At 39.4% G+C, this 12,344-nt stretch overlaps 2 protein-coding genes across 6 annotated transcripts in view; one reads left to right on the plus strand and one right to left on the minus strand.

Moving 5' to 3' along the window:
* Nucleotides 1-12,344, minus strand: part of LOC124213273 (sodium channel protein Nach) — a 38,283-nt gene that overhangs the window by 19,224 nt on the left and 6,715 nt on the right. The window contains exons 2-11 of the mRNA XM_046614419.2: nt 9,714-9,885; nt 8,752-8,961; nt 8,209-8,377; nt 7,958-8,106; nt 7,490-7,601; nt 7,088-7,400; nt 6,935-7,003; nt 6,329-6,512; nt 6,105-6,211; nt 5,929-6,033 (exon numbers count right to left, since the gene is read on the minus strand). Of these exons, the coding sequence (XP_046470375.2) occupies nt 5,929-6,033; nt 6,105-6,211; nt 6,329-6,512; nt 6,935-7,003; nt 7,088-7,400; nt 7,490-7,601; nt 7,958-8,106; nt 8,209-8,377; nt 8,752-8,961; nt 9,714-9,885 (1,590 nt within the window). The remainder of the gene's footprint in view (nt 1-5,928; nt 6,034-6,104; nt 6,212-6,328; nt 6,513-6,934; nt 7,004-7,087; nt 7,401-7,489; nt 7,602-7,957; nt 8,107-8,208; nt 8,378-8,751; nt 8,962-9,713; nt 9,886-12,344) is intronic.
* On the plus strand, nt 2,268-5,063 carry Dredd (Caspase-8 Dredd). Of its 5 annotated transcripts, XM_046614432.2 has the most exons (9): nt 2,284-2,386; nt 2,468-2,645; nt 2,748-3,365; nt 3,612-3,841; nt 3,921-4,116; nt 4,231-4,251; nt 4,327-4,353; nt 4,439-4,552; nt 4,623-5,063. In XM_046614432.2, the coding sequence occupies exons 3-9, from the start codon at nt 2,822-2,824 to the stop codon at nt 4,832-4,834; spliced, it is 1,344 nt and encodes a 447-aa protein (XP_046470388.1). In that variant the 5' UTR covers nt 2,284-2,386; nt 2,468-2,645; nt 2,748-2,821; the 3' UTR covers nt 4,835-5,063. The 5 variants fall into 5 exon arrangements, with proteins under 5 accessions (XP_046470384.1, XP_046470388.1, XP_046470387.1 ...); XM_046614428.1 differs by having other exon boundaries at nt 2,268-2,386; nt 2,501-2,645; nt 4,231-4,353; XM_046614431.2 differs by having other exon boundaries at nt 2,285-2,386; nt 2,468-2,688; nt 2,788-3,365; nt 4,231-4,353.

Consider the following 12,344-nt stretch of genomic DNA (forward strand, 5'->3'; position numbering starts at 1 on the left):
TTGTCCCAGGATTGGCTGGCATAAGTGTCACGTGGTTCAAGCCAGAGCGATACGTCAACCGTCAAGTTCGCTAGCCGGGCGGTCATAGACTAAACTGGATGGCTGACTAGCATCCTCGGCGAGTCGATTAGAAGCAGACGAAATCGACACTAGCGCCCCAATAGCTTAAATGGAACTAACGGGTCACGTGGCAGTGACAGAACTACAGCACGTAAATGTTTTTATAGAAACAGGGTTTTGTTGGTTTTTTAAGAAAATAGAAAAATTTCATTCGTCAAATACATTTTGCTGTTACCTATGCCGGGACGATCTCTTGAAACTTGAAAATTAACTGCGCACGCGCGAGTTTTAGCGGCTATTCGCGCAGGCTGACCATCCCGAGTTTTCAGCTGTCACTGTTTCTGGCGGCGATGTAGTTGATACGAATTTTCGAGGTTAGACTCTTCATATAATCGAGACAGTGACTCGGAAAGGTTTCGAAAGCATTTGTTATTGGGTCGGAAAGTTGATTCTTCAAAGAACGGTCGGATTTTAATGCTTGTGCTCTTTGAAAATTCAAACGTACACATTTTGTGTCCATTGGCCCCCAGCATCGCAAACAAAAATATCACTGTGGGAAGATTTCACCGACCAATGAGATTGAGCTATTTGACCATTAGTAACTAAATTCCAAGTATAAGTTTTGAATACTTTTATCATGGTATAACTGGACATTTTCAAATAGTGGACAGTCAGAAATAATCACTGATTTTAAATTCATGTGACTTACTCATGCTGCATCTTGACAATCAATCCAGCCTCACCATGTAAAGTGAATCCTTTCTGTCGTGAATTAAATATTCCTATGGAGAACACTGAATAAATTTTATATTCCTCTTGAGAACACTGAATAAATTTTATATTCCTCTGGAGAACACTGAATAAATTTTATATGCCTCTGGAGAACAATGAATAAATTTTAAATACCTGTGAAGAACACTCAACAAATTTTATATTCCGTTCGGAATTATCACTGAACAAATTTAGCACTAAACGATTCGCAACATGATCAGTATTGATGACTATCGTAGAACCAAAATTGCTTGATCCTTAACGGCACTTGTTCACTGAAAAGATGATCACTGCTTGTCACGGCAAAGAATAACACCGATGGAGAACCAATCATAATTTTTCACCTCGGAAATATAGAAAACTCCCTCTCTTAAATACGCACTGCACTTGCTAAGATTCAAGGTGACTACATTTTAATTAGAAAATTGAGTACAGAGAGAGGATTGGGACTTGTGTGAATAATTTCGAATGTTACCTGACTTTAGCTCGCAACGAATAAAAATTGACTCGGTGAATTTTTCATAGCCTAAACAACTTTGTGGTGCCACTTGACTGCTATATTCATACCTCTGCGGCCTGCATTCCTATCCACGACAAATTGCAGATGTAAAACAGAATATTCGCGGCTACTTTTCACATTTTTTTCACTGCAATAACGAGAAATAAAAACCATACGATACCGACACGCCAAGATCCATCCGTTCAATTGGAGGCAAGAAGAAAAATATGCTACCGATCGTCAGTTGTTTGTAGCCGAATACCACTGTATAAGGCACGAATCCCGCCAAAATCCATTAGCCATGAAGTAAGACGTTGACAAAGCATTGATAACGAATGCCAATTAAATGTACTTAAGTTATTACCGACATTCCCTCAAAATTACACGAAGACGTTCTGATCTTTGTTCTGTACAATATATTTACAACCCGAGTAAATCTCGAATAAAATTTATCTTTCGCCAATAAAACCGTAAATAAAATAGTAAAATTGTAAAAGGCTAGCTACATTTAGCTACTTGTACGCCCTCTTTTGACGACTTGCGGTACCATCTATCTGGCAACCCTGCTCTTTAACGGTCTCCAATCAATGATCTCCTTGGATCATATACTAGTGGAGTGTAATTCTAGGGAGACAGGTGAATTGACAGAATCTGCTTACTAAAATTTCACCACAAGAGTTCAGTCTTCTTATATAGACTCCATGCGTATAATACTGGAAGTAGCTACCCGTACCGTGTCCCTCGCGAAACTGCAGCCGAAGTGATGAGGAGCGAAATATATACCCGGGATACTCAGTTTCTCTTATTCTGCATTTGATTGGCTGAGAGGAAACATATCGGCCAATCAGGTGTAGAGCAAGAGAGACGTCTTACGACGGACATATACCTCTCTCTCTCTCTCTCTCATTCCTCTACTACACTTTTTGTACATGCGAAACTATCTCTAGTAGTACAATATACTTTCTGATCTGCTACAATTGGCGGTCAATTAGCAACGCGTACGTGGTATATGTTATCGACATACTATATGTCGATGGTATAATGTACGATCTACCGGTGAGTACTAACTACTGTTTTGATTCCGAAAATCCATTCATGACAAAGTGATAACAATAAAGGGTTGCCCAACATTTATAGCAGATTTCTGCTCTTCTGTTCCAACATATGCAGCGGTTCTCCATGGATGTATTGTGTTCTTATTCGAAAAAGGCGTCATCGGCAGGATACGTAACATATTAAACATAAACCACAGCGTACATAACATGAGTCATTTCTGATAAAATTTCCTGGAATTCCGTGTCAGTTGAATGTCATGGTATGTCAAGTCGCTATTGACAATGAGATCTAAAACGTCTAAGGTATGCACATAGGAATTTTTAAGCCCGACTTTCTTACCTCTATTCTCTTCTTTTTTAAGATCGCAACTCCGTTCTAAAATTATTGCGACTTTAATCAAGGATCAGAGTTTTCTGGAATCCTACCCTGTTCAAGATGACAACGCTTGATGCTGCACGGAAAGATAGGCTGCCAATAATAACAAAAAACTTGCTTAATATACAAGTGTTGAAGAGGATTGATAATGATTTAGACATTTACGAGAAAGTCCATTGTGTGTTTTTGATGATTGAACACTACCAGACGGGTTACCAAACCCTTCTCGGTGCTGTGGATGAAAGAATTCCTAGCATATCACGGTTTGTGGTCGAAAACAACGTGACGGATTGGCCCGACAAGGTCATGGAAGCGTTATGCCTTCTACAGAATAACGAAGTTCTTTTAAAGTTAGGCGTGAATCCTGACGACGCGCAAACTTTTTTTCATGCAAACATAACAAGAATGTCTTGTAAAATTAATAAGTATGCTAAAACTTTTTATAACTTGTTTGAAAATCTTTCAAAAGACGATGCTGTCAAACTCCAGCAGCGCATATATCAACAAATAGATCCACCCAGGTGCAGTGCTTGGATGGATGAAAATTTTCTAGAAATACACTTGCTATGGTGGATTAAAAAGGGGTTAATCACCATTTCAGGAGGTACCTAGTGGCTTATTTTTGATATTGAAGTACAGAAAACAAGCTGTGACTTCTTAGAACAATGTGCAAATAAACCATAGCTGTCAATAATCAAAACAATTACAAATTGAATTAGCATCGTTCTAGACACAAAATCTTGAGGCCAAGAACTTACTAGAATGGTGCATCCGGAAATTTTCAATTTAACCAGAATATCAATCAGATTATTGATTTCGTGATAAATTTATTGATCTATCATTTTCACAGATAATTGGGAATTGTTACGGATATTAGAAATCTTAAAACTGCTGAATATGTCGAGTAGTAGTGCCTACCTAGCATTACAAATGTATGAGGGAGAAAGGAAAAAAAACCTATGTGTTCACGATCAATTAGATATCAATCGTGGTTCATCAAATCTAAAGACGAATTCATATGTAATAAATAAAGGCCTGGCCATAATTTTCAACCAAATGCAGTTCACTGGTCCTATAGAAGTAATTATGTCCAGGAATTTAATAATATATTTTCTAATTTGATAAAAATAATTTTAATTATGAATGCGTTATTCTAAAGTATGAGTATAGAGAAGGCTCACAGGTGGACTGTGACAGAATAGAAGAAGTGTTCAAAAATACATTTGGATTTGACACACACGTGTACCTTGACTTGTCCAGAGACGAAATTTACCAAACCCTGGATGAGAAATTGTGTGACGCCAAAGAAAAATATGACTGTGTTGCAGTCTTTATTTTGTCTCATGGCACATCTGGTAAGCTTTGTTTTATGAAGTCTCTGTGATTATCCGATAAAGTGCAATTAAAAAATGAAATCAAAAATATTTGGGTACTCCGGTAATTTATTTACGATTATTCACTTGTTGCAGGACACATAATCGCATCTGATGGTAAGAGCTGTACCATAGAAAAAATTAAAAAACACATTTGCATCGATGCTTTACAAACTAAACCAAAAATTCTAGTTATCCAGGCATGCCAAACAATCGAAGGTGACAACTTTATTTTACTTTTTGAGTACTTGTAGATCTTCTTTGAACCCCAATTTATAAATGCATGACACTTTACTTTTTACAGATATCAAGCTCGATGGCCCAACATATTCACGAAACGAGGTTGACAACAATCGCGACTTCATTCTATTATGTTCAACGATATCGGGTCAACCATCAGCCAGGCACCCACGTGACGGTGAGTCTGGCTGAATACTTCAAACAGCTGGTTTTTTCCACAAAAATGATCATAATGTATCTTTACGTAGGCACTTGGTACATTCAAGTTCTCTGCGACGTACTGGAAAATATGCGGGGTAAATGTATCGGAGGCGAAATCCCTATAGAAGTGCAGAGACGATTTGATGAAAAAGAGGGTATTATTAATAAAAATTTGTACAGGCAGGTACCGAATATAATGTGCCAGACGCTCAGCAAAAAATTGATTCTCCCGTATAATCCAACAGCTCCCAGCAATTGAAAAACAGGACAAGCGTTTTCAAGCATTGATGAAATTAAACTGTCCGTAATTAGATATAGCGATAACGTGTGTATCATACTTATACACGATGACATGATCAAATAAGAATTTCAAGTTATTTTATATATTCGATTAAGTTTTCATTTGTTTTCGTACTAAGTATTTATTTGCATGTTTACGAATCGTTAACGTCTGTTTTTAAACAATAAATCCGCATGGTAAAACTCAACACGCGAGATATTTTTGTCACGTTCCCTATTCGATTTTGATCTACTTTTATTACGTTACATCACTATATTGATACAGGAAAAGTATTGATTTCGGTCAAAAATGAATTTTTCTAATTTAAATGAATCTTCACATTTTTGGACCTCTAGTATCCGAAAAACAGATCTCTCGATTTGTTGGTCTGCCGGTCGTTCACCTGTCTCGACAAATTCCCATGATGATCTCATAAACGGCTTGATGAAAAAAATCTGAAATTTACAGGACATCACATCCAAACGATGGGTACGAAAAATTGCCGTGTCCCATTTTTTTCTAACATGTGCTTCTATTGGAAAGAATTGATAAGTCAATTTTTTTACAAACTTCCTGTGATGACCTCGGAAACAACTTGATGAAAAAATCTGAATTTTGCACGACCCTACATGCAGATCATGATGGTTTTGGAAAATTGCTACGTCTTGTTTATTCTTCGGCGTAATAGTAAACAATTTCACGAAAAAGAGATCTTTTTATGAGAAAAAAGAGTATTAGCGACAAAAGATTTTCATCACACCTGAAGGTACTTCCAATAATTGAACTGGTTTTCTCAGTGATGGAATGTACCGTGAAAAATACTAATATTTGTTCGGCGGAACGTGTGTATGATAAGAACAAGTAGACAAGCAATATTGAAACAGGGAGGACTTCGATCAGTAACGATTACCAGAAACAGGTATGTGTTTCAAATTAATAATGTACGTAAAATAGTAGTGTAAGTCGCGATAAGAAACAAAACGCCCGCAATTAAAAATTTCAAGCATGACAATGTTAACAAGATCGATTAATAAATGACTCGTGCTTCGATCATATCCGCCCTTTTTTGTTACCAGTCCACAAGTCCGCTATCAATCGAATGGAGAAGAAATATATCAGTTCAAACGCAGACATCAGACTGAATCCTGCGAAGAGCCCGAGCAGTCCACCGAACGAGGCTGAAACAATTTTTGTTAAGCCGTCAGATTCGATATTCTTGATCATTTCAAGGTAGAGGAAAAATTTTTACCGAACAGGTTGTGCCAGTCGTAATAAACATCGCGACGGTATTGAGTTGACACCAGGTCACTGAAGAATACGTGTAAAAGGCTATGATTCTTGACGTCAACACCCTTACTGCGAAGATAAAGAGAGTAATTAGACGAGGTGGATAGACAGCGGTAGAGTCAGGAGTCTTGATAAAAAAAAAAAAAAGAAACGATGGCAAAATAACGTATAGCAATTGATACTCGCTAGAATTCAAGATCGTGATAGGCATTGCTGCGATCCAATATTCCAGCGGAGCTTTGAAGGGGGTAGCGAAAGAGGCTGCAATCGGGAATGCATTTACACGGTCCGCTTTCGTAATCCAACACCTCTATCGACGGCAGGTGTCTGTTCGTTACCTTGGTCCCCGGCCATGAAGTTTCGTACCAATCTATGCAGATAATTTTAACGTTGATATTAGGAAATCCCCTAATTGCCTTCGATTATATTAACAGGAGTGACTCGAGAATCAGCGTGAATTTAAACATCTCATTGTCAGTCAAGTTTCTCCCTGATGCATTTATTGTTTTCTTGACTAATGCACTCGGCAAATATTGTACGGTAATTGAATAATAAAAATAATTGATATCCGACCGGTTCTTTTTTCTTTGTTAAAACATGAATATACCAATTTGAATGTATAAGCATGTTTGCGAGTAGGTAGTCAATTTGGTCTATTTTTTATCGTTCTACTTTTGTCTCGACGTATTTGCTTATACGGGCCTGTGTTAACTGTCCTACGGTGAGTATTCTCGAAAGCACGCGTATCTTATTGTTACTTTATTTACGATATGAAAAATCCTGATTACGAACCCTGGAAATCGTAGACACACTTCACGTCGGTAAGGTTACAGATTCTTACGCTGGTGTTTGTGTCTGGATCTTGGAAGCATAGGGAGAAGAAATTGCAATCATATTCGCTTGACGAATGATTGTAAGAAAAATGCAAACATCGTATACATATACCGTTTTCTGAAAGGTCAACAGAGGCAAAACGTAGGTATTCCTGATAATAGGGAATGCATTCGCATTTCTCAAATATCGTTTGCATACGGCATACGGCAAGGCAATTGTTGTAGGAGTAATTTCCCATCAATGCTGTCAGGTCTTGCCCCTCGTCCGAGAATATGCAACTTCGTTTCGACACGGGAAGACTGCGCACATCATCCGTTGAGTATGTAACTTCCGGTGTAACGCTGAGGAACACTTCTTTGTCGATGCGGATCAGTTTGTTCTTAGCGTTACGGTCCGGATAGTCGTATGGATCGTGAAGAATCACCTGCGTATAATAACAATCATATAATGTAAGTTACACACCGTTGCACAAAGCCGAATGCACGATATTCACAGACGCGGAGGTAAATTTACCTTAAGACCGTAACCTCCGAGAAGTGCCGCGTGGTAATCTAAGGGTGCCATGTTTAACAGCACCGTCAATCCGGTCTGATAGCCACAAGCCGTCACCCTCTTAGGTATGCGCCTGCGGTATCGAATAGTTTTAACAATTTTTTTCAGGTTTCAATCACAAGTCAAGTGATTTATTTTGTGAATTTGGTAAAATATATAAGAAATCACACAGTAAATCACCAAAGAATGAATCGTTGGATATACTAGATCAAAAATACTAGTGACTAGTTTCTCATTGGAAATATTATTGTACCTGAATTAGTACTAACACAGTTGGACCCTTGGTTCTCAATCAAAGCTGAAAATACTGATTGCTTCTGGGCGCAAGAGGTCGTGATAATTTTGCGATGATATCAATAATTCTCAGGGTATTTTCGGTAGGTATACATCACCCTCGGGCGTACTTAACTTTGATCTTATTATGCTTACCGGGATTTTTCACGATCTGGGACTCCGATATAGTTGAAACTGCAGCAGATACCATCACGGCTCAGGGATGACTCAAATATCGAGTCACAGGAGATGATGTTTCCCTTCCATTTGCATCTCACTGTTATCTCGGAGCAGTTTCTCGTTACCTGCATGGTCGACATACTTTATTTTTACCACATTGAGTAACAAGAAAGTATCGCGAGTCCCTTCGGCAAGTATTGTTCATATGATACGTGAACGTTGTATACCAATTTCATGACGTCAGGAATCGTCAAGTCGTTATCGTCGAATATCTCCTGTAGCCGGGTCAGGTTGGTGTAAACTTTTTGGCTAGAAATATCTGGGTCAAGAAGCTTGTTCAGGAGTCGCATCTCGGCTAACAGAACCGTTTCAGATTCATTCGCCAACCGTGGTCCACTGCGATATAATAAATCAAATATAAAAGTATGTAATTAAAAATATTGCAATTATAAATCAGTTCTCAGACGACTCGTAAAGTACGCTAAGAATCAGTTATACAACGTACAATGCGAGCGTACGCTCAATGTGCATTTTTAATTAAAAAGGATCAATAATAGAAGCGTTTCGCATCTAATTCGACTTACTTCACCCTCAACTCTATTATTTAGTATTTCACCTCGCAACAGTTCAATGTGACTGCATTTTAATGGGTGTTTGATTTATGTCTATGCATACCGAAGTAATGCCCGTAATAAAAAGTAAAAGTGTATTTATAAGTACATATAGTGTATCGTTCGCTCGATTGAGATGTACATCGCAACGCAACCTACTGCAGAGAATTAACCAAGTCCTGAGCCCGGCGGAGCGATACACGGTTGAGATCGCAGATGGTGACGGCGGGAAATCTGTAGTTCCAAATACCGTGATGAGTGGACTCGATCACAGTGAGAGTTGGATGCGCCGCGTTGTACTCCCATGCAATTTGCATCAGAGCAATGGCACAGCAGAGAGAAACGACAACGCCTACGGCCCAAATCCCCCTGTGCAAGATTACACATATAATTACCATATTAGAAGCCCTGGCGAAAAAAATCATTTCTATACGATTTTCTACGTATCGGGATATTTCGTACAATCTTTTACGACAAATCGTTTTCGTAAAAAAACTTGTAGATTTCGGGTGAAACTTTGTATTTTTTCTGTAAAAAATCTACAAAACGCTACAATTTTTTAAGAAAATTAACAATTCTTTGTGAAAAAACAATGCGCATTTACAATTTAGTACGAAACAATACGAAATTTTGCAATTTCTGTAAAAATTTCATTTGTTATAGTAACTAGAAAAATTGAGTAAAACGGGTATCGTTAAAAAAAACTGTTTGGATATTGTTGAAATCACGAAAAACGAGGTACGCCTAACCATTTTGCACTATCGTCGATCATTTTTTGGTAATTGCAATGCAAAATCAGTTTGTTCGGTTTACTGTACTTTTTTAGTTAAATAAAGCTTTAACGTCAATTTATTGTTGCAGAAGCATTAAATTTTCGCAACAGTTGCAAGAAAATATAGTAACGGATACCAGACTTTCCGGTAACAGCTAGAAAACTAATTTTCATTTTCTACCTGTAACTATATCTTTCGATTGTGGTGAAAAATGAAAATAGTTAAGGACTGAGCGGTAACCGGAACTAAAAATTTCTCTCAGTGTGGACCGGAGAGATGGAGAAAAGCGCACTTGACGAGGGAGAACTTGAGCAGCTGGTACTGCCATCCAATCGCATCCCACCTTACCTCTCGTAAACGGAGCGTTGACTCTGAGCGATGTACTTGTAGCCGTGGAGTCCGGTTGAGAGACAAAATTCCCGTGCTTGTTTCGTGAGAACGCGTCGCCACGCGGAGCTTCTTCGAGCCGGGGTTTTCTCGCGTTGTAATTCGACCATCGTAATGTCCGGCGATCTGGTAACTGTGCACGGTACACCTTTGAGGCGATACTAGCACCACCCAACGCCTCCATCCCCCGTTGTCACACGTTATTAAATATTCACTCGGCCTTCCGGTTTGCGTCGCGCACTGATTATAATCACGCCGCGTGCGCTTGACTCGCCGGCGATTAACGATTCCTGCAAAGCTTAAATACAGCTATATACTTTGTCAACAGGGGGTATTTTTCCATCGACCGGCCGTTTTTCATCATTCGTTAAATTGTAGCCTTCGATCAGTCGACAAATTATTATCAGGGACTGCGATATATTTAAAAAAGTTTTCTTCTTCTTCATAATGTTATCAAAATAACACACGTGTAAACAAAATCAAGTCTGCTGTGTGCGTGTTTAGTACAATTCTGGTCGTGATTATATCGACGATATTGGAGCATTATTATCATAAAAATTCGAAACTTACACTATTGAATATAGTTTTACCCAGCATGCAGAACTTTCGGGAAAGTTTGCATAAATTCGAGAGCTCCAACAGTTTTGATTTAAGAGAAAATGTGACAGACTTTAAATTGCAAAAAAAGTTCGTAATACAACTCCATAAATACATCTTCAACAATTTCAGTAGTACCGAAATTATTTTCTCATTCCAAAACTCTCGAAAACCGCCGCTCGATAAATCTCACCGCAAATTCTATAAATTTTCCCAAGATTGCACCGAAATTGAATTTAAGTTAGGTTTAAAAACCTGTAAACATAGATGCCTGCGAGTTTCTTTGCATACTACCAAAATCCGGCAAATCGTGCACGACGAATAGAATTTCCATTAAATTGACGGGCGTGAAAAGAGGTTCGTATCGAGGAGAAGAGGCTCATCCACCAGACAGTGTTGGGGGTTCACAACGCACTATCTTTGCAGACGTACAAGCTGGTGGTTTTCGTCCGGGATCCTCGTGCCTCGCGTTATTGGGTCTCGCGCGATATTAAAGTTTCAAGATGCCGCGGAGGCGCTCTCTTCACTGACTCAGCAGGCGTTTGTCATTAATAACGCCCGAGTACCACGACGGCATGTAAGATAGGCCAGCAAAGTGCCGCGGCGTCCTCCGGCACACGTCATTAGACAGAAGCCGTCGGCCTCTCGACGTCCGGCGACCTTCGCGATCCGGTCCTCAAACCCCCGGGGGTGGCAGGCCGAGGGCGAGGGCTAGAGGTGAAGGATCGCGCCGGGGTTAAAGAGGGAATATATGGCGCAGCGCCCCGCGTACGGACAAGGTTCAGCTTTGTACTTTAAACGGCGTGAAATCACGACTGTGGGGTTCCAACGGCTCGCCCTCTACCCACCCCGACGACCGGCGTCGGGCGAAACGCCGCGCCGTGAGAAAAACGTCGCACCTATAAGTACGATAATATATATACCCACCTATGTCACGCAGGCGAATAAACACGTGCGACGCTACACGACTGGGAATAATTAATGTGTTCATAATTGATTCTTGGTCACATTTTGTCAAATTCATGCGTGGGATTGCTACGATTTTTTTAAATCTTCGATCTCACTCCACTATCATTTTACATTCTTTCGCGAAGACTGTTATTTAGTACGCTATATACAATTTTACATAGGTGGGTAAATTTAAGACCACTATGTTTTTATCAAAATCCAATATCAGTGCTGTTTTGATAAGTTTAATATTTGCCGATAACAATGTGACGAAAGAAAAAGCGTAGTAGTAGGATTACATAGAATCATTACCTTCTCGACGAAACGTTCCATCACGGAATGAAATCTTCACGATTATATTATAGTCTTTACAATTTTAATGTGATTTGAACCGAAAAGTCGATATTTGGGCTCTATGCATACGGTTTAGAATGTATAAATTGTTGCTGTTTCTTGTATTTTTTTGGAAAATATTCGGAGCTCACAAATATTGACGACGATTTTGATGAATACTTAATTTTCGTCTATCTCATATAAATAAAATAAGTGAAAAGGTATTGATTCTCACCAACCTCTCTAATATGAATACAAGTATTCTAATATCTATTAACTGCAAAGTGTTTTAAAACAAAACTGATGAAACTCGTAGCAATATTTCTACACACTTGATAGATAAACAATTCAAATATATAAATAAAAAACACAATTATTTATCTTTTCCACCTGTGCAGGATGTTGACATATACGGAATGACCGACGACCGGAAGGGAAGGGTCACTTCCGCGTCCAGGCGAGACGCGAAATTTCGAGTGAATTCGTCCCGGGTGCAGAACAACCCCGGTTTATACGATCGAGTCCCGTACCGCACAGGGCATTGTAATGATGGGACGATTTTAATTACGGAACGACTCGGTCGGCCACCCCGACGCGTGCGGCACGCCGGATTCGGGGCAAACGGAGCGTGGGTGGGGTAACGACGTATTATCCTGCCAACCGCAAGCACCCCCGTAGGTACCCGTCAACCCCCGCACCCTGCTGCAACAATTT

This window comes from Neodiprion pinetum, chromosome 2 (assembly GCF_021155775.2).
Source record: "Neodiprion pinetum isolate iyNeoPine1 chromosome 2, iyNeoPine1.2, whole genome shotgun sequence".
Classification (NCBI taxonomy): Eukaryota; Metazoa; Arthropoda; class Insecta; order Hymenoptera; family Diprionidae; genus Neodiprion; species Neodiprion pinetum.